Source organism: Ovis aries, unplaced genomic scaffold, assembly GCF_016772045.2.
Source record: "Ovis aries strain OAR_USU_Benz2616 breed Rambouillet unplaced genomic scaffold, ARS-UI_Ramb_v3.0 scaffold_195, whole genome shotgun sequence".
NCBI lineage: Eukaryota > Metazoa > Chordata > Mammalia > Artiodactyla > Bovidae > Ovis > Ovis aries.
In genome coordinates, this window is record NW_024599815.1 from 32380 (window position 1) to 58815 (window position 26436).

General features: G+C 42.7%; 1 protein-coding gene and 1 non-coding gene across 3 annotated transcripts; both read right to left on the reverse strand.

Annotated features, from left to right (window-relative positions):
* Nucleotides 1-273: 273 nt before the first annotated feature.
* Nucleotides 274-26436, reverse strand: LOC121818481 (agouti-signaling protein-like). 2 transcript variants are annotated; one of them, XM_042242615.2, is made up of 4 exons: nucleotides 26288-26436; nucleotides 5490-5658; nucleotides 4112-4176; nucleotides 274-631 (listed from the first exon to the last, which is right to left on the reverse strand). In XM_042242615.2, exons 1-4 carry the CDS (start codon nucleotides 26411-26413, stop codon nucleotides 455-457), a joined length of 537 nt encoding a protein of 178 aa, XP_042098549.2. In that variant the 5' UTR covers nucleotides 26414-26436; the 3' UTR covers nucleotides 274-454. The 2 variants fall into 2 exon arrangements, with proteins under 2 accessions (XP_042098549.2, XP_042098550.1); XM_042242616.2 differs by lacking the exon at nucleotides 26288-26436 and adding an exon at nucleotides 5957-6013.
* On the reverse strand, nucleotides 13059-13258 carry LOC121818482 (small nucleolar RNA SNORA73 family). Its single transcript, XR_006058484.1, has one exon. It is a non-coding gene; the product is annotated as a small nucleolar RNA SNORA73 family (small nucleolar RNA).

Below are 26436 nucleotides of genomic sequence, written 5' to 3' on the forward strand. Positions count from 1 at the left end.
GCCTGGTAGGCTACTGTCCATGGGGTCACAAAGAGTCGGACACGACTGAGCGACTTCACTTCGGGTGTCCCTAGGGTTAAAGGTAGGGGGCAGCACTGTCTCTGGCGGCCAGATCCAGAAAAGCGCTTACCAGGAGTGCAGCCTCAGGGCTAAGCAACCGCGTTTCCCCAGGCCCGGGAGACAGCAGTTGCGCAGCTCGAGGAACTTGTGTGGTGCAGGGGACTAGGCGAAGGGAAAAGAATGGTTCGGGTTTCTTAAAGAAACAACCACACATTTTCGAGAAGACTACATGTATTTGGATTTTAGCCCAACCCTAGCTGAGACTTCCTGAAGCCCCGCCCCAACGTCAATAGCCGCGCCCACTCCGTTCTCGGAAGCCCCTCCGACCAGAGCTCTCCCGCGGCAGAAAGGCCCCAGGGTCCCGGGAGCCCCGCCCCGCCACCCTGAGGCGCGCTCAGCAGGTGGGGTTGAGCACGCGGCTGGAGCAGGCGCTGCGGAAGAAGCGGCACTGGCAGAAGGCGCACGGGTCGCAGCAGGCGGGCGCTGGTGGCTTGCAGCTGTCGCGGGTGGCCACGCAGGGGGTAGGCGGCGGGGGCCGGGTCCGTGCCACGTTCTTCATCGGAGCCTTTCTCTGTGGGGAAACGCCGAGGCTGCCCGAGCCATCCACGTCCGCCCCACTCGTCCTCACCCCCGCCTGGGAACTCCTCGGACTAGATGTCCCCACCTGCTGTCCACCGCCCGCTCGACTCATGTCCACAGAGCACCCTAGCTGGTCCTCGCCTGCTCCGCCATCAACACTTAACTGGCTCGGGCCTGGCCTCTTCTCTCCCTACGGGATCCCACTCAGCTGCACGGTTTTTAACTTCCGTCTCTGTTGTCTTCCCCTTCCAGTGTATCCGCAATCCCTGTTGGTTCTGCCTTCACGGTAGGTTCGGAGTCTAGCCACTTCTTCACTACCGCTGAAACCCTGGGCTTGGCCGCTGTCTGCTGCCCTTGCCCCCTTACTGTCCAGTCTCCAGCGCACAAGGGACTAAGCATATCCTCCTTCCCCTTACTGGGATCCCTGACGCCCTCTGTGGTTTGGCCCGCCTACCACTCTACTGGTCTTAAACACATTGCTTCACCCGCCCGCCCTCTGAGCACCGAACACAGCAAATGAGTTCTTGTTGCAGGCGCTTTGTTTTGGGGCTTCCTTTCCTGGGGACATTCTTTGCTATGCACTCCAGTGCAGGCAGCCACCCACCATCTGTGGCTGCTGAGTACTTGAAATGTGTCTAGTGCAACTGAAGAACCGAGTTTTCAATTTTTATTTAATTTTAATTAAAATTTAAAGATGAAGTAAAATGTTTCCCATTAAAGACAACTACGTCAAGGCTGTATATTGTCACCCTGATTATTTAACTTATATGCAGAGTACATCATTGCAGATGACACCACCCTTACGGCAGAAAGTGAAGAACTAAAAAGCCTCTTGATGAAAGTGAAAGAGGAGAGTGAAAAAGTTGGCTTAAAGCTCAACATTCAGAAAACAAAGATCATGGCATCTGGTCCCATCACTTCATGGCAAATAGATGGGGAAACAGTGTCAGACTTTATTTTTGGGGGCTCCAAAATCACTGCAGATGGTGATTGCAGCCATGAAATTAAAAGACGCTTACTCCTTGGAAGGAAAGTTATGACCAATCTAGATAGCATATCCAAAAGCAGAGACATTACTTTGCCAAGAAAGGTCCGTCTAGTCAAGCCTATGGTTTTTCCTGTGGTCATGTATGGGTGTGAGAGTTGGACTGTGAAGAAAGCTGAGTGCTGAAGAATTGATGCTTTTGAACTGTGGTGTTGGAGAAGACTCTTGAGAGTCCCTGGGACTGCAAGGAGATCCAACCAGTCCATCCTAAAGGAGATCAGTCCTGGGTGTTCTTTGGAAGGACTGATGCTAAAGCTGAAAAACTCCAGTACTTTGGCCACCTCACGCGAAGAGTTGACTCATTGGAAAAGACTCTGATGCTGGGAGGGATTGGGGGCAGGAGGAGAAGGGGACGACAGAGGATGAGATGGCTGGATGGCATCACCGACTTGATGGACATGAGTTTGGGTGAACTCCGGGAGTTGGTGATGGACAAGGAGGCCTGGAGTGCTGCACTTCATGGAGTTGCAAAGAGTCGGACACAACTGAGCAACTGAACTGAACATTGTTTTGTTAGGACTATATTTCACTAGTGTTAAAAACTGGGCATTGGAATTGCGAGTGTAAAAGTAAAAGACTTAGCGCAAAAAAGTAAAATATTAATAACTTTTTATGTTGGTTACATATTAAAATGATAATATTTGGGATCTACTGGGTTAAATAAAATATTAATATTAATTGCACCTGTTTTTTTCTCTTAAAAATCTGGCTACTGGAATTTTAATTTATATGTGTCTCACGTTGCATTTCCATTGAACACTGCGGCTCAAGATTACAGAGTTTCTCAGTCTTTTAAGTGCTGCCTCCTCCTAGAGAACTTCCCTGACCACTTTTCCCTTTCTTCTGTCTCACTGCCATGCTTTCATTCCTTCACAGTGTTTATCATTATCTGAACAGCACTGGTTAACGTGCTGTTCTGTTTCTCCCAGAAGAGTGTAAACTCCACGAGAGCAGTTATATATCTCTCTTGTTCACTACTATATTCCCAGAATCTAGCATGTAAATAGATTTTACAGTTCTGTCAGTCATCTGACCTGCTTGTTCACTTTACGAAGGCTCAACGAGAACAGGGAACTTTATTGTGATCACAGTGCCAGGTCATGCCTTCCAATGCTTGTACAATATTCCTGGCTCTGTTTGCAATGATCTGATCAAATGAGACACACTAAAATAGGAACACTGTGCATTTCAACAGTGCCTTAATCTAGTATTTCTCGAACCTGTATCATGGTGGTATAATTTTAGGCAGTACATGAATATTAAATGACACTGAATCGCACAGTGAGAGAGGATTCTTTTTTCAGTCTCTTTCAAATGGAAAGGCTCAGTTTGATGTCAATATATCCTTAGTGTTTCCCTAACACTTTCTAGTCCTTCTTTGTTAATGCGGAGAGCAAGTCTCAGATTTAGAACTTGTGGCAAGCAACACCAACCAGCTAGAATTTGCTAACAAGGTTTTATTTTCGTTTTACTTATTTTCATGGTTACTTCCTATATATGTCAAGTGATACTGGTTTTCTATCATGATTATATAGTTGTTTTTTTTTAATTTATTTTTGGTTTTGGCTGTTCAGAGCCCTTGTTGCTTCGAGGGCTTTTCTCTAGTTGTGGTTAGTGGGGGCTACTCTCTAGTCGCAGTGTTTGGGCCTCTCACTGCAGTGGCTTCTCTTGTTGCCTTGCATGGGCTCTAGGGTGCACAGGCTTCAGTAGTTAGTTGCAGCTCCCCGGCTCTAGAGCATAGGTTCAATAGTTGAGGCGCACAGGCCTAGTTGCTCTGAGGCATGTGGTGGTCTCTCCGACCCAAGGATCCAACCCATGTCTTCTGCATTGGCAGGAGGATTCTTTACCACACAGCCACCAGGGAAGTCCTGTTACATAGTATTTTTGTTTTTAAGTTTTAAACAAATATTAAATAAGTGGAACTCAGATGTGGTAAAAGTTGTAGAAATGGTTCTGAAATGACTGAGCTTTGGGAAACATCGCATTCATCCAAAAGAATGAATGACAGTGAAATTTCAGGCAGGGTTCGAGCTAGTTTAGAAAGTTTGAGCTAGTTATTTTAGGCAGGGTTCAAGCTAGTTTAGTTTGCTGCTGCTGCTAAGTCGCTTCAGTCATGTCCGACTCTGTGCAACCCCATAGACGGTAGCCCACCAGGCTCCTCCGTCCCTGGGATTCTCCAGGCAAGAACACTGGAGTGGGTTGCCATTTCCTTCTCCAGTTTAGTTTAGGTAAGCAATTTTACTCAGCATCCTGGACCTCAGCCCTTGGCGGTCTGCTTCAGGGCTCGAGGTCAGGAAGGTTTTGGTAGCTTTCTGTTTCTCTGGGCATGCAACCCTGAAAACCTTTCATTTAGTTTCTGGCCAGAGCTTGGATGTCCTCCCCCTTTAAGTCCAGCCCCATCCCGACAATGTGAACTCCCAGGCCTACCTTGGAAGCTCTTTTCTTCTTTTCCGCTTCATTTCTGCTGATCTTTTTGGATTTCTTGTTCAGTGCTTCAAAGAGAGACAGAAGGAACAAAGCCATTTTCTGAGGGTCCTTAACTGCAGTGAAGAGGGAGGAGCAGAGAGCGCTCTAGGAAGCCCCAGGGTGGGGGAGAGGATGAAGGTTTGGTTGGATAGATCATATCTTGGGACTTAGGCCAGCAGCTTCTGCAGCCTGGCCGCAGACCTGGAGCCAGAGACTGACAGCAAAGAGTCCTCTGAAGGAAAGTGAAAGGGAAAATCCAAGAAGGCCCTGGAAAATGGACTCAGTGTCTCTACAAGGATGGTCTTGTGTTTCCGGTATTCCTATTTCCTATTTCTCAGAGCTTTGGAGCCAGGCAGACCTGATTTGAATCCTGACTCTGCCACATAACAGCTTTGTGGTCTTGAACAACCTACTTAATCTCCTTTTGACTCAGTTTTCTCATATGCAAGTAGGTACTGTTATACTTACCTTGAAGAGTTGTGAGGATAAATGAGGTATGTTTATATAGTGGAAAATCTGACACAGATCAATGTTAATGTGCTCCAGGCCTTCCCATATTTCTAGAATATCCTCTTTTTGAAGTGAGAGGCAAGTCAGTAAGGAATATTAGTTCTGAGCTTAGATTCTGGAGTTAAACAGAACCTAACCCAGAACCTGGGTGTGTATTCAGTTCAGTCAGTTCAGTTCAGTCGCTCAGTCATGTCTTACTCTTTGCGACCCATGGACCATCTCTGCCAATCACAAACTGTATGTTAGTTACTTAACTTTTCTAACTTTTAATTTACTTAGCTGTGAAATAAAATAGGAATAAAAATAGTATTCACTTCAGAGTACCTATCAGAAAATAAGCATATATGTTATAATTATTGTCAGATGAATTTGAACCGGAAATTCTCCAATGCTAGGCTCTAATACCCCTGATATTTTCCTCTGAGCAGTCATTTTCAATTCTCAACCCTGGCATGAAAGAACTAGTTTGTCCCAGACTTGGTTATATTCTGCAGCATTTTCTAAAAATTTTACCATTGATAGGAGTTATGTGATTTAGTAAGTTTCAGAAACACGAAGTTAAACCAAATTCACCAAGTGTCTTGACTTTATGGTTTCTCAGAGCCTCTATCATGCTAAGCTGCATACTAGATTGGTGAGAGGCAGAGCTTTCTTAACCAAACAAGTTAAGGGACACTTGATTCCTCCAGAATTGTTCTGAGGAATGAGCACAAAGGAGCTCTGACTGATAGCAATGGATCCTGATATCGGCTTGGAGAGTGTTTGACCCCCTGCAGCCCCTTCTCATGGGCCAGAGCCCAGAGGCTGGGCCCCAGGCCAGGCTACTTACCCACGATAGAGACAGAAGGGAAATCCAACAGGTTCATGGAAGAATTGTTCTTCAGGTTCCTTTCATCTCTGGGCTTTTCCTCAGGTGCCAGGTGGCTGTAGGCACTGAGGAAGCACAGGCAGACCAGCAAGGTAGCCAGGAAGAGGCGGCTGACATCCATCCCAGGAGGCTTGAGAGCGACAGAGAAGGCAGTCAGGTAGGCCAGGGGTCTGGCAAATGCATGTGCCCTCCTGCTTTCTTTGTTTCCTTGGGCTGGTGCTCTGACCCCCATCCCACAGCCCAGTGTCCCAGTGGAGCTGGAGGACCAGCAAGGCTTAGGACATGGAAGGAGAACTCATGAAGGAAAAAGAGAGGAAGGGAGAGATGGGAGAGGAAGAAAGACAAGGAAGGGAGGGAGATTGCAAAGAGAAAAAGAATGCATTGCAATTGTCTCTGCCTTCCAGAGGGTGGGGTGCTGTTTTTCTTACATTTTATGTCGGTAGCTCCAGGAGATCCAAGGCCTAAGCAGAATTGTTGATAGGTCCCCAGTAATGCTTCACAGTGGCAGAGGTCTTACTAAAGTATTGAGAATAAAGCTCATGAGTTAAGACTCAAGAGAAGGTGCATGGATAAATGGCTCCTTTGGACAAATGTGTATGTCATTGCATATGCTATATTCTGACATCCAGAGGAAATGAATGCAGGTATGTTTTGTGTCAGAAGGATAGGATGGACCTGTTCACATAGGCTAGCTAGATTTATTGATTTATTGCTAGCTGGGTTTTGATGAAGAAGACAGATCCCAGAGTGGATTTCTTCCCACAAATGTCTGTCTGTCTCAATCGGGGCTCACAGTTTCAGCATCATCTTATCGTCTCCGAATGTGGGATCCCCACTCCTCACCCACCCTGTGCATGTTCTTGCTGTCATATCTGGACTTATTAGTTAGGTGGCGCTAGAGGTGAAGAATCTGCCTGCCAATGTAGGAGATGTAGGAGACTTGGGTTGGGAAGATCCCCTGAAGGAGGGCATGGCAACCCACCCCAGTATTCTTGCCTGGAGAATCCCATGGAAAGAGGAGCCTGGAGGGCTCCAGTCCATAGGGTTTCAAATAGTTAGACACAACTGAAGTGACTTAGCATGCACTCGAGCCAATATATTCCCTTTATTTTCTTAAGATTTTTTGTGTGTGAACCATTTTTAAAGCCTTTATTTGTAAAAATATTGCTTCTGTTTTATGTTTTGGTTTTGGGCTGGGAGCATGTAAGATCTTAGCTCAAACTCACACCCTTGCATTGGAAGGGGACTCTCAACCACTGGACCACCAGGAAGTCCCCCCTTTATTGTCTTAAACTAGTATGAGTGGAGTTTTCTGTTACTCTCAACTCAGGACATTCTAAAGGATATTTTCCCTTGCAAATAGTCCTGTTGTTACATTTTCAGGTGTAACGTTAGACTCTAAGGCAAAAATCGCAGAGTACAGTTTCTCCAGCTGGCAAATGATGGAATTTTTTTTTACTTTCACACTGGAATAAGTAATTGGCTTGCCTCTAGGGATCATATTGTATGAAAAAAATCTTTTCTTTGAACACCAGGATCACCATCAGCATAGAGAAATGTTCATACTATGAGAGGTGTACAGGAACTGAGACCAGCTGAGGGAAAAGCATATCCGCAGCTCCCAATTCTGGAGTGGCTGTCTCCTTATCACACAGCAGGGGCTCTCTGGAGAGGAGATTGATCAGAATCGCCTGCATATTTATTTATTTTTAAAATGCATTTATTTTGGCTGTGCTGGGTTTTCGTTGCCGCACACAGGCTTTCTCTAATTTCGTGAGCAGGGGCTATTCTTCCATGTGGTGTGCAGGCTTCTCGTTGCAATGGCTTCTCTTGTTGCAGAACACATGCTCTAGGCATGTGGGCTCAGTGGTGGCGGTGCACGGGCTTAGTGACTCCATGGCATGTAGAATCTTCCTGGACCAGGGATCAAACCCATGTCCCCTGCATTGGCAGGTGGATTCTTCTCCACTGTGCCAGAAGGGAAGTCCTCACCTCGCCTCACCTGCATATTTAAATTGATTCTCTCCCTCTCTCACCCACTCACTAAGTACATGTGGTTGACATTGCATAAGTTAACTGCGAGCATGATCTGGCTTCACTGTGCCTCCTATCTTTGCCCAATCACCACCCTCCACAGTCAAGAATGTTGGTTTTAATTTTTGACTCTTTCTTCCCTGATCTTTACATCTGATCTCTTACCAAATTTTACTTTATGCTCTCTTTAAATAATCTCATATTTTCCACTTCCTCTTCACTCCAGCCCATCCCTTCTTCTCAGTGGAACCAGTTACACTACTCCTCCATCAGGAGGCCTTTGCTCTGGCTTCAACAACATTATCCACTCTGAGCTCCCTCAATCACATTTTATCCTTCCTTCAGGGCCCAGCTCAATGCCAGTGTTGGCACATTTCTCTCTCAGTGTTAGGTAAGCCCCAATAGTTCTCTCCTTTTTCTGAACTCTTCCAGGTCTTAAACTTAATACCATATCGCTTAGTACTTCACTGTTCTTTTAAGTGTTCGTGTGGCTCATCTCATCAGTTAGACTTGGTTCTTTGTTTCAAGAACCTCACAGTTGCCTTCCAGCTGCCATAGCTCTGCTGTCATACCCACCTATTCCAGTTTGCCTCTCTGCCTGTTGTATTTTTTTTTTCTGCCTGTTTTAGATGCCACTTGAATTCTAAATTCTTGGCCAACCAAAAGGTTCTTCTAGCCCAGTTCAGTCTAACTAGAGCCGTCAGCGTTGCCTGGGATGGCTAATTGGTTAGGACTGAGGAAAACTATATTTGAACGATTTCCTCCATTCCTTCCCTCTCAACTCCTGGGCCGTCTCTTCCTCGTAGGACTCCCTTCTCTCTGATGCTGCTGCTGGGCTCTTAACTTGGAAAGCAGTTTCCTTCTCTCTTGTTCCCCACATCCAATCAATCAGTCATTTGAGTTCTAGTGATCTTCATTCCTCCCATTTCTCACAACCATTTCTCCCTCCCTTTCCATTCCTTCTGTCCCTAGTGGTCTAGTTCCTCCCACTTGGTCTTCCATAAGAGCCTCCTCATTGGCCTTGACTCTAGAACATATAACCAGATTAAGCTTCCCTATTAAATAAAGTCCCATTTCCATTCATTCATTCATTCATACATACATATTCATTCATCTCGTTGATAGGGACAGATAAAGGGACAAAAGGCTTCCCTGGTAGCTCAGCTGATAAAGAATCTGCCTACAATGCAGGAGACCCCAGTTTGATTCCTGGGTTGGGAATATCCACTAGAGAAGGGATAGTCCACCCACTCCAGTATTCTTGGGGTCCCCTGGTGGCTCAGCTGGTAAAGAATCCACCTGCAATGCAGGAGACCTGGGTTTGATCCCTGGATTGGGAAGATCTCCTGGAAAAGGGAATGTCTACCTACTCCGGTATTCTGACTTGGAGAATCCCAAGCACTGTATATATAGTCCATGGGGTCACAAAGAGTCAGACACGACTGAGCAACTTTCACAAAGGGACAAAACAGGTCATTAAATAGTTAATCCCACTAGGGGATTGTAAGTAGAAAAAATATGGGAGACCCTTGTATTACTCAGATTAAAAAAATCAATTACTCAGATTAAAAAAATCAGGTTTGCTTAACCACAAAACCAAGCAGTCTTGCTTAGCAACAAAACCATACAACAGAAGTATGAGACATGCCCACAAACAGTGAAACAATGGTGGCATGAGACATCTTGTCCAGTGAGCTCATAAGTTAATGATTCCCTAGGACATACTCTCTGCATACATAAGAAAAAATAATTTGTGGACCTAGCTTGACCATGTAGAACAAGAAAATTCTCTTATTCAACCTAGAGGAGGAGCTGATGATGGAAGGATGACGTCTATTCAAGAAAAAGACATTTCTTCTCCCCCTCTCTACTTTTACTTTGATTATAAAACTGCAACCCACTAAATTCTTGGGGTATGGCACCCTGTCACTCCCTGGCTTGTAAGCCTCACAAACTTCCTATTCAAATAAATGATTTCTTAATCTATCACTTTTCCTCTTCCTGAATTCTTTCTGCACTGAAACATAAAGGACTGTGGTACCAGAGCTCTTCAGACCCCCCCCCCCCCCACCGCCAATGACCCCAAATGCTTTCATAGTGACAATTATTAGTTAAGTACCTACTATAAACCAGTGCTATGCTAGATTTTTGGGTTACAATAGTGATCAAGATACAAAATGATGCCTGTCCTTACAGAGCTTAGATTCTATCAGGGATGGCTGACAAGTTAAATAAGTTATTCTAATAAAGCTTTTGCCACAGGAAACCTCAGCTAGTGCATAGACTTGGGGAAGTTCTCAGAGCCAGCTGCATTGAAGCTGAGAACAGAGGGCTGATTTGGATTTATCCATGCTGGAGAAGAGAGTGAAGGTGGTGAGGGCAGTGTTGCAGACACTGAGAGTCGTGTACAAGCATGAAAATCTAAAGGCAAGAGAGGATGGTGCATTTAAGGAACTAGAAAAGATCAGTAAATAAATAAATATAAATATAACAGAAGGTGGAGGCAGGGGCCAGATCATGACAGGACTTTTAAACCATGGTGAAGAATTTGGACAGTATCTTCAAGACAATGGAAAATGAATGAAGAGTTTTGAATAGGAGGAGAGACTTAATCAGATTTGCATTGTAGAAAGATTCCTTGGACTGGGGTGTAAAGATGGAGGGGACAAGACTGAGAGAAGGAAAACCAATTAAGAGGTGGCTGCTGGATTCCAGGCAATTTCATTCCTCTAGAGGGGTCACCCTGATTACCAAATGAAATAACATACTACATAGCCTCAGAAAAGGACCAGAGCCCTCCCAAGCTACCTTCCACATTCCTTCCCAGTTTTATCTTTTCTAATAGGAAGTATATACCTTAGCCAAGCTTAGCTACCTCCTGGTCCCAATACAAAGCTCCCCCTTTACCATTTCTTATGCCTGACCACTTCTGACCTAAGCATGGTACTTAGCTTGTTACACAAGCATTTATTTACTTATCACTGAAGCTGAATCTGTGGCCTCTAGTGACTGCAGTATTCATTTGGTCTTTCCATATTTTGTGTAGCATTTGTGTGGTCTTCAAGCTAAGAATGGTTTTGACACTTGTAAAGTGTTCTATTAAAAAAGAAAAAACAACAGGGAATTCCGTGATAGTCCAGTGGTTAGGACTCTGTGATTTCACTGCTGAAGGCCAGGGTTAAGTCCCTGGTTGGGGAACTAAGATCCTGCAAGTTTTGAGGAGTGGCCAAACAACAACTAGAGACCCTGTGTGGTCCATAAAGCATAGAACATTTAGTATCTAGCCTTTCACAGAAAAAGTTTGCTAACCCTATCTAGAATGTGAGACTCACAAGGGGCTGTTAAGCAAGCATGAAAAATCTCGCATGACGCAAAGATCCCATGTGCTGCAACTAAGACCTGACACAGACAAATAAACAAAATAAATATTTGAAAAATAATACTGAGAATTTCTGCACTGAAGTGAAAGGAGAGTTGGGAAATGTGAGTTAGAAAAGAAGTGACTGGAGTTTGGGGAGATTAACTGAGACCCAATGTGCATCACTTCCTCTGAACACCTGATAATGCAGGAATTATCACCAGCACAGCAACCAGCAGTTCTAATATACTAGCCACTGCAAACAGGCAGGAAGGACTAGTCACCAGGTACCATCTCTAGACTAATTTAGGTTACAGTGAATTCCAAGGCTCAATTTTTTAAAGTTTCCTTTGTTGTATAAGCAACTCTTAAGGAATAAACAGAAAATACAGTTTCTTTTATAGCTATGGAATCTATAAAACTAGACTGAGCCTGGGAAGGGTGAAGCCTCAGTGAAATTAATCTTATTTGTGTATTGGGAGAGGGTAAGAACCAATATTTCTTAAGCCAATCCTGTAAGAGACTGTATATTCTAAATATAATATACATCCACAATACCTAGATGTATTATGATCCTTGGGGTCAGATTTTCTTTTTTTTTTTTTAATTCAGGATTTTGTGGATTTTAGAAAAACAGTATCTTCTGTATACCATATTAAACCACATATATGGGGTCTAGAAGCACCCATTACAAACATATTGATGCTTCTGAAGCAGAAAGGTGTGGATATACAAAGAATAAACAAAGATTGAGAATTGATTTGCATCAGTTCAGGACAGATTTTGTTGCCAAATGAGTCAGCAAAGGGAAAAAAAAAACAGTTTTCAGAGTTGGGGGACTTTGCCATTTCAGGTAATGGGTTGGGAACCTATACAAAGCCTTGGTGCTATTACTCCTCAGCAGGGACACACACTTCATCTGCTAATACAGGATCATAATGCTGACAGCAGCAGCTGCTGCTGCTAAGTCGTTTCAGTCGTGTCCGACCCTGTGCGACCCCAGAGATGGCAGCCCACCAGGCTCCGCCATCCCTGGGATTCTCCAGGCAAGAACACTGGAGTGGGTTGCCATTTCCTTCTCCAGCAGTGACCTGTGTAATTGCTTTTTTAAGAGTAATCTGTCCTCCCACTCCGTAGTAGTGAAGAATGTTCTCTGATCGGTGGTATCACTGATGGCAATTCTTCCTCTTAAACTCATCATCTGCTTTAAGTTACTGCTTAGGACTTAAGATGAGTGTGTCTTCAGTATGTGGATATAAAGAATCCAGAAAGGGGAGTGAGGTTTCACGGATATACCTGCCATTTAAGAGACTGTGTGCACCCTCAGCTCACCTGGGCCTCTGCTGTCTCATCTGTGAAATGAGAGGAGAGAACTATACAACCCGGTACACATTACAAGGCACAGAGTACGACTTGAATACAGATTTGTTTAATGGATGAAAGCATGGAAAGACCTATTTTAACATTCTATAATCCATAATTTCTGATTCCCGCTTCCTGAACTTTGGGGAGGTGAAGTAGTCGCACAAAGAAGGATTTTGTAAAGAAGGATTTTGTGTACCCTTAAGAGCTGAGGCATTTATAAATGTATTAGTGTGACTGAATCTGATTAAAGCCTGAAAAAGAGGGCATGAAAAGTCATGGCTAAATGTGAGTGGTTTATACACCTCAGGAGTGTTGATCTGTGTTTGCGCATGTGTGTGTGCACGCACTTGAGTACTAATGTGTAAGGGTTGATTGAGGGGCTACGGGAGACAGCAGTGTCCAGAGCACCTCTGTAAGGTAGAGAGATGGTGTAGCAGTATTCAGTGGGCACTGAGTGTATGCCACAGACATCCCCTTAGCTATGATACTGGGGATAAGCTGACACCTTCATCCTTTAGGTCAAGGCCTTGGTCCCCAAAGGAAAGGAAAGAATTGTAATGTCCCAGTGATGGGGGATGGCTAACCACCTATTGGGACAGAGGTACAGTGAAAGATGAGAAATGAAGAAGAGGTGAAGGCAGCAGAATCTTCTTGAAGACTGCAAACAATATTAGCTGCTGACCTAGCTAGGTGTTTATCAGCTGAAGTCCTGACAGCCTGCTCTGGGCTGTGCTGGTGGCACCTGGGAGGGGAGCCAGGATTTTTTTTTTTTAAGATGCTTCCTGCATGGTTTGTCTTCTCAGTCATTGTCCATAGGACTCTGAGAAGCTATAGGAATATGCAGGTGCAGATGCAATGGCCAGCTTCACCTCCAACATTGTGGAAAGGGATTGCACATCACGGGACAGAGCCCTGCACTCCCATACACCACTTAGAGTCTGGGGAGAGTGACCTCCTGGGGTATCCACACTGGATGTATTTGAATTTTTTTACAAGCATGTTATCACTTTGTAATAGAAACACTTTGATGCTTTCACACTGCGGTGTTGGAGAAGGCTGTTGAGAGTCCTGTGGACAGCAAGGAGATCAAACCAGTTAATCCTAAATGAAATCAATCCTGAATATTCATTGGAAGGACTGATGCTGAAGCTTCAATAATTTGGCCACCTGATGCAAAGAACTGATTCACTGGAAAAGACCCTGATGTTGGGAAAGACTGAAGGCAAAAGGAGAAGGGGGTGACAGAGGATGAGATGGTTGGATGGCATCATCAACTCAATGGACATGAATTTGAGCAAACTTTGGGAGATGGTGAAGGACAGGGAAGCTTGCAGTGCTGCAGCCCATGGTTGCAAAGAATTGAACACAATTGAATGACTGAACAACAACAACAAGAAGAAACAATAAAGGAGGATAGAAATAAAATATTAGAAGCTGTTTGACACACCACCAAAGGATTTTAATAAGCTGGACAGAAATTATATTTGTTGTGTGATAGTGAGCCTGGGGAATTTTCAAGACCCTCCTCCCCTTTTGTACCTTAAATTCAGCATGCAATTTGCTCTCAGTACCTACTGCTGCTGTCAGTAAAATGTGGGGCTTTCTCATGGCATATCTTCCTATTACCTGGGGCTCTTGCTCTGCCCTGGAACGCTCTCAAAGCCTGTTACTCTTCTGGCTCATAGCCACAGTTTCTGATGTGCCAAAAGCTGGGAGAAGCAACACTTAATTTTTGTTGTGGTTTAGTTTCTCAGCCAAACTAGCTGTACCAAATACTGAGGGTCTGGACCAGAGGAGTAATATCTCTTGTTCATAGTTACCTAGATTCCTCACACCAGATGTTCAGCAGCTGCAGAAGGATCCCGCTGCCTTACACATGTCATCCACCTGGGTGGTTGGTGATATGCCTGGCTGGGCTGAGCATGGGAGGTCCCAATGGGGCTACTGACCCATTCCTTAATGTTCACCCAGGCTTATTAATGATGAAAATTTCTGGGGTAGCAGGAGAGTGACAATATGCTTTACCTACTTAGTTAACAAGAAGAACAGCCAATCAAGCAACAAATACTTTTTGAATGCCATGGGACTTGACGTGAATCCCTGTCACCTCTCTCCAGGGAAGTTTAGTGTCTCCTCCCTAGACACACTGTATTGTAATAATTTGTTTATTTTTCTGTCTCTTCTAGGCTGAAGACTCATTAAGGGCAGAGCCTTTGCCTTACTCATCTCCATGCCCATTGCCTCCCTACTACCCCTGGCCCTAATGCCTAAGCTCAGCACAAAATAAGCCCTCAATAAATGTTTCTCTCAGTTGAGTCAATTTACTATATGGTCAATATAAATGAATATGGGAATTCCCTGTCAGTTCAGTGGTTAAGACTCAGTGCTTTCACTGCCATAGGCCTGGGTTCGATCCCTGGTAAAGGGAACTAGGATCCTGAAAGCTTGCATGGTGAAGCCAAAAAAGATGAATAAAGGGTCCCTAGAAAAACAAGTCCCTGACTTTAGATGGCAAACAAACAAATAACTAACAAAAAAAGGAGGAGAGAAGTGCTAGAGTTGAGGTACAAGTGAAATAAATGCCTCAGGTAGGCAGAAAAAAGAGTGTGGTTAAACTGCTCAGGGTCTTGGGTGATTTCATGGATTATTGTTGGCCTCTGCTTTCCTCAGCCTCCTTCCAATTTGGGGCTGTAGCTCCTGGAGTGCTCAGACATTCTGTGCTGTTCTTGCCAGTTCTTCCCTCTTTCTCATGGTTCTATTTCGCAAACAGCCTCTGCTGTCCTTTCCCTTTGGCAGTCTCCTTGAATTTCCTGCCCTAGAGGGAGGCTTCCTTTTATAGCCATCAGGCCACTGGTAGCCAAATGTGCACTGCCAAAGCCAATTACTGAGATTTCCATCTTATTTTAATCAATTATTTGGCTAGAGCTTTAAAAAAAAATCCTTATTAGAGTACAGTTGCTTTACAATGTTGTGTTATTTAGGTTGGTGCAAAGTAACTACAGTTTTGCATTGTTGAACTGTGCTGTTTTAATATTGGAATACATTCTTAAATAAATGTGATTATGTTACATATCACTTTAATGTACATTTCTTGCTTTGTTTTGGCTAATGACTTATTACTTGCTGTTTATTTTTATTTTAGACTAGGGAAATGATGTCTAGATAGAAAGTAAGTTCAAGCAATGTTCTTATTCGAGTTCAAAATGGTGCATGAAGCAGCAGAGCCAACTTGCAACATCAACAGTGCTTCTGGCACAGGAACGGTTGGCGAACGTACAGTGCAGTGGTGGTTCAGGAAGTTTTGCAAAGGAGACAAGAGCCTTGAAGATGAGGAGTGCAGTGGCTGGCCATCAGAAGTTGACAACGACAAGTGAGAGCCATCATTGAAGCTGATCCTCTTACTACAGGAGAAGTTGCCAAAGAACTCAACATCAACTGTTCTACGGTCATTCAGAATTTGAAGCAAATTGGAAATGTGAAAAAGTGCGATAAGTGGGTGCCTCATGAACTGACTGAAAATTTTAAAAATCATCATTTTGAAGTGTCATCTTCTCTTATTTTATGCAACAATAATGAACCATTTATTGATTGGGTTGTGACGTGTGACAAAAAATGGATTTGACATGACAACTGGCAATGACCAGTTCAGTGGTTGGACTGAGGAGAAGCTCCAAAGCGCTTCCCAAAGCCAAGCTTGCACCAAAAAAGGTCATGCCCACTGTTTGGAGATCTGCTGCCTGTCCGATCCACTACAGCTTTCTGAATCCCAGCAAAGTCATTACATCTGAGAAACATACTCAGCAAATCGATGAGACGTATGGAAAACTGCAATGCCTGCAGCCAGCATGGTACAGAAAGGGCCCACTTCTCCACCACAACGCCCCACCACACATTGCACAACCAATGCTTCAAAAGTTGAATGAATTTTGGCTTCTTCCAGGTTTAGGCCTAGTAGTGGGATTGCAGGGTCATATGGTGGTTTTATCCCTAGCTTTTTTAAGGAAACTCAATCCAGGTCTCTGTAACAACCTAGAGGGGTGGGATGGGGAGGAAGGTGGGAGGGAGGTTCAAAAAGGAGGGAACATATGTATACCTATGGCTGATTCATGTTAACATTTGGTAGAAACCAACACAATTCTGTAAAGCAATTATCCTTCAATTAAAAAAAAATATTTTAAAAATAAAAAACAAACAAACATTGAATACATTGGGTTACAAGTTTTGCTTCATCAGCCATATTCACCTGACCTCTTGCCAGCTGACTATCACTTCCTCAAGTATCTGGACAACTTTTTGCAGGGAAAAGGCTTCTACAACCAGCAGGAAGCAGAAAATGCTTTCTAAGAGTTTGTCGAACCCCAAAAGTTAGATTTTTTATGGTACAAGAATAAACTTTCTCATTGACAAAACTGTTACTTGTAATCATCCTGATTTTGATTAATAAAGATGTGTTTGAGCCTAGTTATAACGATTTAAAATTCATGGTTCAAAACTGAAATTGCTTTCTCACCAACATAAATGGTTTCTACTGTACAGCAAATGGAAGCAGCCCTCCATATACATATATCCCCTTTTTTTTTGATTTCCTTCCTACTCAGGTCATCACAGAGCACTCAGTAGGGTTCTCTGTTATACAGTAGGTTCTCATTAGTTATCTATTTTATACATAGTCAAAATATATATCATATATATCAATCATATATACATCATATATATCAATCAATCATATATATATCATATATATCAATCCCAATCTCCCAATTCATCCTACTCCCCCTTCCTCCCCTTGTTGTACATGTGTTTGTTCTCCATGTCTGTGCCTCTATTTCTGTTTTGCAAATAAGATCATCTATACCATTTTTCTAGATTCCACATATATGCATTAATATGTGATGTTTGGTTTTCTCCTTTTGACTTACTTCACCCTGTATGACAGTCTCTAGGTTTATCCATGTCTCTACAAATGACCCAATTTTGTTCCTTTTTAAGGGCTGAGTAGTATTCCATTGTATATATGTCCTGCATCTACTTTATCCATTCCTCTGCTGATGGACATTTAGGTTGCTTACAGCTTTTCTTAAGAAGCCAAATCACGTAGTGAGAAGATCATTAGGTCCTGCACATCCAAACTAGGTTGGTGGCCTGGGGTTGTGGGAAGTAGTCAGTGATCTGAGTCAGGAGTACAGGTGCCAAGTTTCTGATCCTCTTCCAAGGGATAGTTCTAGGCGTTTCATTACAATCTCCTAACAAAATGGGGAGACCATTTTCTTTCTCATTTCTATCTCATGAGGTGTAAGTTACCAGCATGCTGCCTAATTTGTGGAGTTCTGTGCAAAATGCAAATGTGGAACCACTTGCTAAAAAGTTAAGAATTTCAAGGAACACCTTAAACTAAGCAAGCATGAGGCCCTAAGCAACTGCTCACATGAATACTCATGAAACCATTTCTGGTTATAAGAATGAGAAAGCTGATACTAATAGTGTGACATGGTGGCTATAAAGAAGTTTCTGAGAAAAAAATAAAGTTTGTGGATTAGGGGAAACATTAAATTACACTCAATAGTTTCAGCAATAGGTTATACAAGGATAAGATTGCTTCTAGACATTCCCTGCAGCTGACTGTGCTCCAGGCATGAGACATCTTAATGGAGCAGAGGCCAAAATGGACCTAGGTTCTAGGCCCAGCCCTGCCAGGAATTCACTGTGGGACTTCTAGAAAGTTACTTTCTCTCTATGGGCACTTTTTCTTCACCTGTACAAAAAAGGATTTGAATTAGATGGTCAAGGTCTCTTCTAACTCTAACTGTAAGCATCTATGGAGGAGGCCCCTTTTGTCTTGTCACTTTAGCAAACCTATACTGTAACTAACCTTAAGCCAGGCACCAACACCACCATGCTCTACTCATCTCCTGCCCAAGCACACTTTTCACATCTTTTGATCACATAATATCTTGCCTAATATGTTGGTTCTTTCTGTAGATCAAAACACTAGAAATGAAGAATAAGTAATTAACAGATGACCAGATCTCTTCCCTAGTCTTCCCTTCAGTAATCTCACAAACAAATTATATGAACAAGATATTATCTAAAGAAAGATTACAAGTAGTCAACAAGCCTGCACACAAGGAATATGGCAATAAGTGTGGTCCCCTATCTCAATGATTAACAGATTACGTCCCCTTTTCCCTTAAAAAACTTCCATGGCCTAGCAGAATCTTCAGAGTTGGTTTTTGGGGACATGAGTCCACTTTCTCCCTAGAAAGCTGGCTTTCTGATTAAAAGCAACATTTTCTATTTCTACCAACACTTGCCTCTCAAATAATTTTTGAGCAACAAGCAACCAGACCTGAGTTCAGTAACATAACCTGCTGTGATTCCATATGAGCAGCATCCCCTTCAGAGAGGCTGCAATACACTCTGTTGAATATTCCTTTTGATGGTAAGAATTTGCCCTCTGAAAATAAATCTGATTTCAGAAAGCAGACAATGATTTATAGCCAAGTCTAGTAAGGATAGTAATATAGGGCCTAAATCAGGAGAATTTATAATTAAAAAATAATTTTCATTTTAAGCTGACACATTGGAAGGACTGATGCTGAAGCAGAAACTCCAATACTTTGGCCACCTGATGCGAAGAACTGACTCATTGGAAAAGACCCTGATGCTAGGAAAGGTTGAAGGCAGGAGAAGGGGACGACAGAGGATGAGATGGTTCGATGGCATCACTGATTTAATGGACATGAGTTCGAGGCCTGGAGTGCAGCAGTCCATGGGGTTGCAAAGAGTCAGACACAACTGAGCAACTGAACTGAAGTTGACACAACCAGAATTAAGATAGCATGTTAAGTGTTTTTACTCAAAATTGTAATTCTGAGAGGCCATAAATTCATTCTACTGCTGCAAGTTGCTTAAAATATCTTTAGAATTCTAGACATTCTAAAGGCAATTTAAAAGTTACACAAGAAAAAGCACCATATAATTTAATAATCATAACTTTTATCTTGGAATGGAAACCTGTTTCAAATAAGGACCAGATATACACCCGAAAAGTAATCAAGATCCTTAAAGAAGTTTCCTTTTAAATTGGTCTTCTATTTTGAAAAACATATTTAGAAGAGTGTATAAAATATTAAACTCACTAGGTTTTAGAATTAATGAGAAGAGGGAAATTCCCTGGTGGTCCAGTGGCTAGGACTCTGTGCTATCACTGATGAATGCAGGGGTTCAATCCCTGGTTGGGGAACTAAAATCCCACAAGCTGTGTGGCATGGTGAAAAAGAAAAAAAAAAAGAATTAATGAGAAGAAAATTAAACAGGTGGGGCTTTCCAGGTGGCACTAGTGCTAAAGAACCCACCTGCCAATGCAGGAGACTCAGCAGACTTGGGTTTGATCCCTGGGTTGGGAAGATCCCCTGGAAGAAGACGTGGCAACCCACTCCAGTATTCTTGCCTGGAGAATCCCATGGACAGACAAACCTGGCAGACTGCAGTCCATAGGGTTGAAAAGAGTCAGACTCGACTGAAGTGACTTAGCATGCAGCACACGCAAAATAGTCAGAAAAGGAAAGTACAGAAGAGAAAGTGAAGTAGGGAGGAAAAGTTGAAGAAATATAAAAATTATGGGGATTGGAACAAGAGGGTAAGTGAAACTCTAACTTTTTCTGTAATTTTTTTTGGAAGGATGGAGTCCTAAACACTAGACCTCCAGGGAGTTCCCTCTGTAATTTGTTTTAAATAAAAAGACTTGAAGCAAATATAGTAATAAATATGGATGACTCTGGGTGGAGGTTACATGAAATTCTCCATGTTTAAAAATATTCTCACAATACTGAAAAAAAAAGGAAGAGATAAATTGTACTGTGGTCTGGTCTCTCTCTGTATATGGTAGATCACAGCCCTTTGAGACACTGATTAGATTCAGAGCTCTTAGGTCTTAGACTTTCTAAAGAGTGGGGCAATTATTTATAGCCAAGCCGAGATGTTGATTTTGTTTCTCTCTGAATGGGCTGTTTCTCTTTAAAAAGAATAAACCATGGCTCATCCAACTCACAAGACCAGGGTTGTGACTTAGTGTTGCCTATCCCTAAGAGGACTCCAACTTGCCCAGGTTGGGAGAGAAGGAAAAGTTAGCACCATCAGCATCAGTGAGAATCAGTCATTGTTAGATATGGGTTTATGCTTGACCTCCAGCTTTTCTCTCTACAACCTTGGGTGAAAAATAGGGAGCAAGTTATGGGCAGAGTTGTGGACTTGTACCTTCTAATGTGAAAACAAGGGCTTCATTCCCCTTGTTTATTTTATGCTATTTCTTTCATTTTTGGCTACACCACATGGCTTGAGGGATTTTTAGTTTCCCGACCAGGGATTGAACCCAAGCCCTCGGGAGTGACAGCACAGATTCCTAACCACTGAATTGCCAGGGAATTCTCCCATTCACCTGTTTAGAATGTCATGGCCATTCATCATCTCCTCTGCAAATCCTATACTTCCCTTCGGAAGCCTGTTTAAGTCTTGCCTCCTCCAGGCCCGTTGCACTGGCCTCTTTCTGGGTTCTTGCCTTCAGCCAAGTAAGATGGCGCCCTCTACTTGGGGACTGCCTGGACTGCCCTCTCTTAAGATTTCTATGGAAAGCCAGTCCCACCCTATGTTGCTCTGAATCCCTCTACCTGCTGATCCAGGCCTCAGGGTCCACAATCAATGGTGTCTCCAGTTAATGTTTTCCTTCAAACAACCTCTGTCAGCTAGTCTGAATTCCGTGTGAAAACAGAGAGGGATAATTCACAAAACAGAATTTAAGCCACATTCTTCCTCAAAATATCTTCCCTTAACTAGTCAGGTTCCATAGCATGTCTTATGGGCTATAAGGATCAAGTGCAAATGCTCTCGGTCATGGTTAAGTTGGTAGCAATTAGTACTACTGGGTTAGTTTTCTACTTTCCTATCCAAGGGCAGACCTCTGAAGAAAGGAAAGAAGAAGCAAAGAAAGAAGGGTTCGAGAGAGTTTTGGGGCACTGTTAGGAGGGTAGATTCTGCTGAGGGTGAGCGTGAGACCCTAAAAGAGAAAAAGAAAGTTATGAAAAGCACCTGGAGAGCCTTGGTCACAAATTTTGGCTCACTTCTCAAGATTGCTTCTTGTGAGTGAGTTTGAAGAAAGGTACTTTAGGGACTGAGCCCCACCTTCTGAGGGATCCTTTAAATCAGCCTCATCTAGACATGTGGGCAAAATATTAGAAAGACAAGGCCAACTGAGCAAGAGGAATTCACTAACTTCTGAAGTTGTTTGCTCTTGTTCTCTGTCTTTGGTTAACCGAGTTACTAAAGCTAGAGTAGCTTTAATTAGCAATTCAGCAGATTCTGAACCTCTGGGACTATTGCCTGGACAACTGTAATTAACATCCTGTCTTCATTCTTGTCCTGTTTCATCCATTTCCAAAATAATATAGAGATTTTTTTTTGAGGGGTAGGGAGAGGGGGAATTAAAATCACATATCATCTCCTGCTTAAAGACTTTAATAGTTTCCCACTGCTCTTTAAATAAAACCACAAATTCTTATAAGGCCCTGTTGTTACTCACTCTGCCCTCATCTGATAGACTCTCCCACTCAATTACTAGGTTTTAGACATATTGTACTTCTTCTACTTTGGCCCTAATGTTCATTCCCTGGTCTTGAAATTGATTCTTTTAGTTCTTCACCTGGCTGGATCATTGGCAATCTTTGGATCTCTGTATAAATATTGTTTGTACAAATGGTGGCCCTCCTTTGACCACTCTATCTAAAAAGCGTCCTTCCTTGGTATTTATCTGTCTCATCATCCTATTTCTTTCATAGCACTTACCCACAATGTAACAATTAATAATTGTTAATAATAAATATTTATTTTGTATGGGCTTTCCTTTTCTTGTAGAATTTAAACTTCCTGAGGGCAGGGACCTTGCTATCATATTCGTTTTGTTGCTCCCACTACCCAGCAGTACTTGGCACAAAGCAAGCCACTCAATAAATATTTGGTAAATGAATGAAGAGAAAAGAAAACCAGCAACAGAAAATCCTCAGATTTGTTGGTCCCTTTGGGCCAACAAGACTGGAGAGATGTCAGATTTCATATTATAGCAGATTTCAGTCAGATGGTGGTTTCATATTTTTTCCCTTGGCCTTTGTTCTGTCGTACTGGGGCTTAGACAACTCTTAAACTGCAGCAGCATCCCTTATCTGAGTGCTAAGATATATTCAGGACTATGGCTTTTCTTAGGGCTCCCCTGGTGGCGCAGACAGTAAAGAATCTGCCTGCAATGCAGGAAACCTGGATTCAACCCCTGGGTTGGGAAGACCCCCTGGAGAAGGGAATGGCTACCCACTCCAGTATTCTTGCCTGGAGAATCCCATAGACAGAGGAGCCTGGCAGGCTACAGAATATAGGGTCACAAAGAGTCAGACGTGACTGAGAGACTAACGCTAACACACTATGGCTTTTCTTAGTATCTTTGATCTTGCATTTAATCAAGAAAGGTGAAAGAGGGATTTCCTGGCTGTCCGGTGGTAAAGAATCCACCTGCCAAAGCAGGGGACACTGGTTCAATCCCTGGTCTGGCATGATCCCACGTGCCGCGGAACAACTAAACCTGTGTGCCACAACAAAAGAAGCCGCTACAATAAGAAGCTGTGCACCACAACCAGAGAAAGCCCGTGCACAGCAACCAAGAGCTAGCACTGCCAAAAGTAAAATAAATAAAAAATTTAAAAAGAAAGGTAAAAGAAATAATCTAATTTGTGGATAAAAATGACTAAGTGAAAAGTGAAGTCACTCAGTCATGTCCCTGTCTCTTTGTGACCCCATGGACTATAGCCTACCAGGCTCTTCAGTCCATGGAATTTTCCAGGCAAGAGTACTAACGGGACCTGAAATGAGGTTATAAGAACCACAGAGCTTTAGCACTGGAGGAGATCTTAGGAATCATCTTGTCCAAGAAACTTAAACCTGGCTGTGCATTAGGGTTGTCAGGAGAACATTTTGCTCCTTTGCTAACAGTACTTTGTTAAGATATTATTATTTCTATACAATAAAATGCACCAATTTTATGTATCAAGGTTGATGAATTCTAACTTTATATACTTGTGTAACCACCACTCAAATCAAGGCATAGAATATTTCTTCCATTCCTAAAAGTTCCACTGTGCCTCTTTCCAGGCAATATCCATTTTCACCCATCAGGGGTAATGTCTATTCTGACTCCTACCACCATAGATTGATTTTGCTGGTTTTTATACTCACATAAATGGAATCACAGGGGGTCCTAGGTGGCTCAGTGGTAAAGAATATACCTGCCAAGCAGAAGATGGAGGTTTGATCCCTGGGTTGGGAAAATCACCTGGAATAGGAAATGGCAACCCACACTGATATTCTTGCCTAGAGAATTCCACAGACTGAGGAGCCTGGTGGGCTACAGTCCACAGGGTCACAAAAGAGTAGGACATGATTGAATGACTGAGCACGCAAATGGAATCATACTGAATGATGATTCAGCTTTTGTATCTGACTTCTTTTGCTCAATATAATGTCTTTGAGGCTTCATTCATTTTTTTATATGTTTGAGTAGTTTGTTCTTTTTTTCAATAGCTGATTAGTATTCCACTGTAAATATACCACATTTGTTCATCCATTTTCTCGTGGAATTTTACAAAATGTAAATGCCAAAGCCTGTCCTCGGCCCACTGAATCTAAACTTCCAGGGATGGAGTTTGGGAGACATACTTTCAATAAGTTTCCAGGCAATTGTGATGTACAGCCATGTGTGAAAATACTGATTCTGTCCATTCACTCTGGTTCTACAGATAAGGAAACTGACAGCAGGAAAGAGATTTCCCAAACAGACACTTGAATCAGTTGAGTCAAGCTTAGAACATTTTCTACTGTGCTACTCTTTTCCTTGGAAGATAAGTCAAGTTGCTAATTATTGACAAGGGCAGAGACATGAGTCATAAGACCTTCCATTTATCAAGTACCTGTTATACATTAGGCTCTGCTCTAGGTACATGAGTCCAACATGAGTTTGAGTGAACTCTGGGAGTTGGTGATGGACAGGGAGGCCTGGCGTGCTGCAATTCACGGGGTTGCAAAGAGTTGGACACGACTGAGCAACTGAACTGAACTGAACTGATATTATATTATTATTAGAGAATATTCTAATAATATTCTGGTCTGGGTTTTATGTGGACAGCCTGCTTCAGGACTCTTCTTCTGAGACCAGGAACCATGTGGTAGGCTCAGGCTCTGCCCAAGAGGCTCTGCATTAGAATTTTAAGAAGGCTTCATGCTGTGCTCCTCCTCAAGAAGCAAAAGGACATAAAGCATCCTGGCAGCTGCATGTCAATGTGAAGTCTGTCTGCTGTTCTACTGAAACAGGATTCAAGAGTCCCAGTTCCCAGATACACATTCCCACAGTGTATAAGGAATGCAATGCTGGTAGGAGCTGCTAAAATGATTAATCTCCTGACATCATTCCCTTTGGCTTGATTCAGTTCTTATCACTCAACAAAGATCACTGTGGGGAGTTTACTGATTATGGTTTTACTCTCCAGAAACTACTTCTCTCTTTTCTCTGGCCCAGGAATCATACTGTCTTCTAGTGTTCTGAAGTCCTTTCGCTTGGGTATTCTTTACTTGTTGAGTGTGGCCTGAAGTTGGGTGGATGGTCTTCTACAGCTCTCAACAACTTTTCAGCAGAAGGAAGGGAAGAGGCTTTGATGTCAGAGAAATTTTCTGCAGAAAAGGATCAAGGCAGACCAAAGGGAATACAGCCGAGCAAATCTTAAGAACATGTGTGAATTAGAGAAACTTTGTGTTTAGACAAAGTAGAAAAGGTTTTGAGACAGACACCTGTGAAATTGTGTTTTAGAATGGGTCAAGATCTCTCACTCTCACAAAAGCCCCTAAAATAGCCAAAGAAAATCCAAAGTGACTCCAATGTTTCATCTCTTAAGCCTCCTGGAGCCTCTCCAATGAAAATGGCAGAACAAGGGTCCAGTGTTGCTGAAACAGAACAAATGCATCCACAATTGAAAATATTAATCCAAGCTTTCCTCAAAGGGGCATTAAAATGTGCTGAAATGGGCATCCACCCTGAAAAACCAAACACTTGGAAAGGAAAAGGGAGACTGCCAACAAATGGAAGTTTGGTTGTCTGGTTTTGCTCTAATAAACATGAAATGAACCCATTTTCACATGAAGACTGATCTGAAATCCCAAATTCTACTCTCTGAAAGACATTAGAAATCTGATACTACTGGTGACTTCCTGAAGACATTAAAGAAGCACTAAAATGTGATTCTGGCATCAGGGCTGAGATTTTAAAGTATGTCTTTCTAAGTAATTTTTTTCTTTTGCTGCTAGATAGTGGAAAAAGCAGGGTATAGAGTAATAAGAAGCTACTAGCCCACAAAAGGTAGACTGCTTTCTTTGTGCTAAACTACTCTGATCCACAAGTGAAAAAAATAAATCTGTTTAGCTTTCCTGAAAATGAAGAAATGAAGGATGATCCACAAAATTCTTTAAACTTTCAAAAGTAACGGTAGCTTTATCACCCACCCTTCTCCCTGAAAGCATATTTAAATTGATAATGCTTCCCCTCAAAAAGTGGAGGCCAAAGGAATCTGGTTCTCACCTTGTAACAGAGCAGGCTGGGGCTAGCTCAACCCTCATTTCAAGGACAAGAACAAGAAAACAACCCTACTGCAAAAATTATTTTAAACTTCACTCCATCTCACAGGCAGGAAGAGTCTCACTGATCCACAATGCAAAGAAAAAAATGTTTCATCATCAGAAAAGCAGCAGAAAATGGAACAGCAGAGCAGGTTTGCTTTTTTTTTTTTTACAAAAGTACAAAAAGTAAAGAGCAGTGCTTATGGCTAGAGGGGCTCTCTAGCCATTCAAAACTTAAACACAGAGGAGGAGATAGGATCTCTGTAGGCAGCAGAAGAAAAGAAAAAATTTTTTTCCTACTTACAGTGTCTTTTATCTCTAAGGGAAGCCAGAGCTGAGCGTCTTCCCTGTCCTTATGCAGCAGAGGCAAGATGTGTTGCTGTGAGATTTTTAAAAGACCCCGGGAACTCCCAGTAGCTGGCTTCCTCATTGCATTTCTGCCTTCAGCCAAGT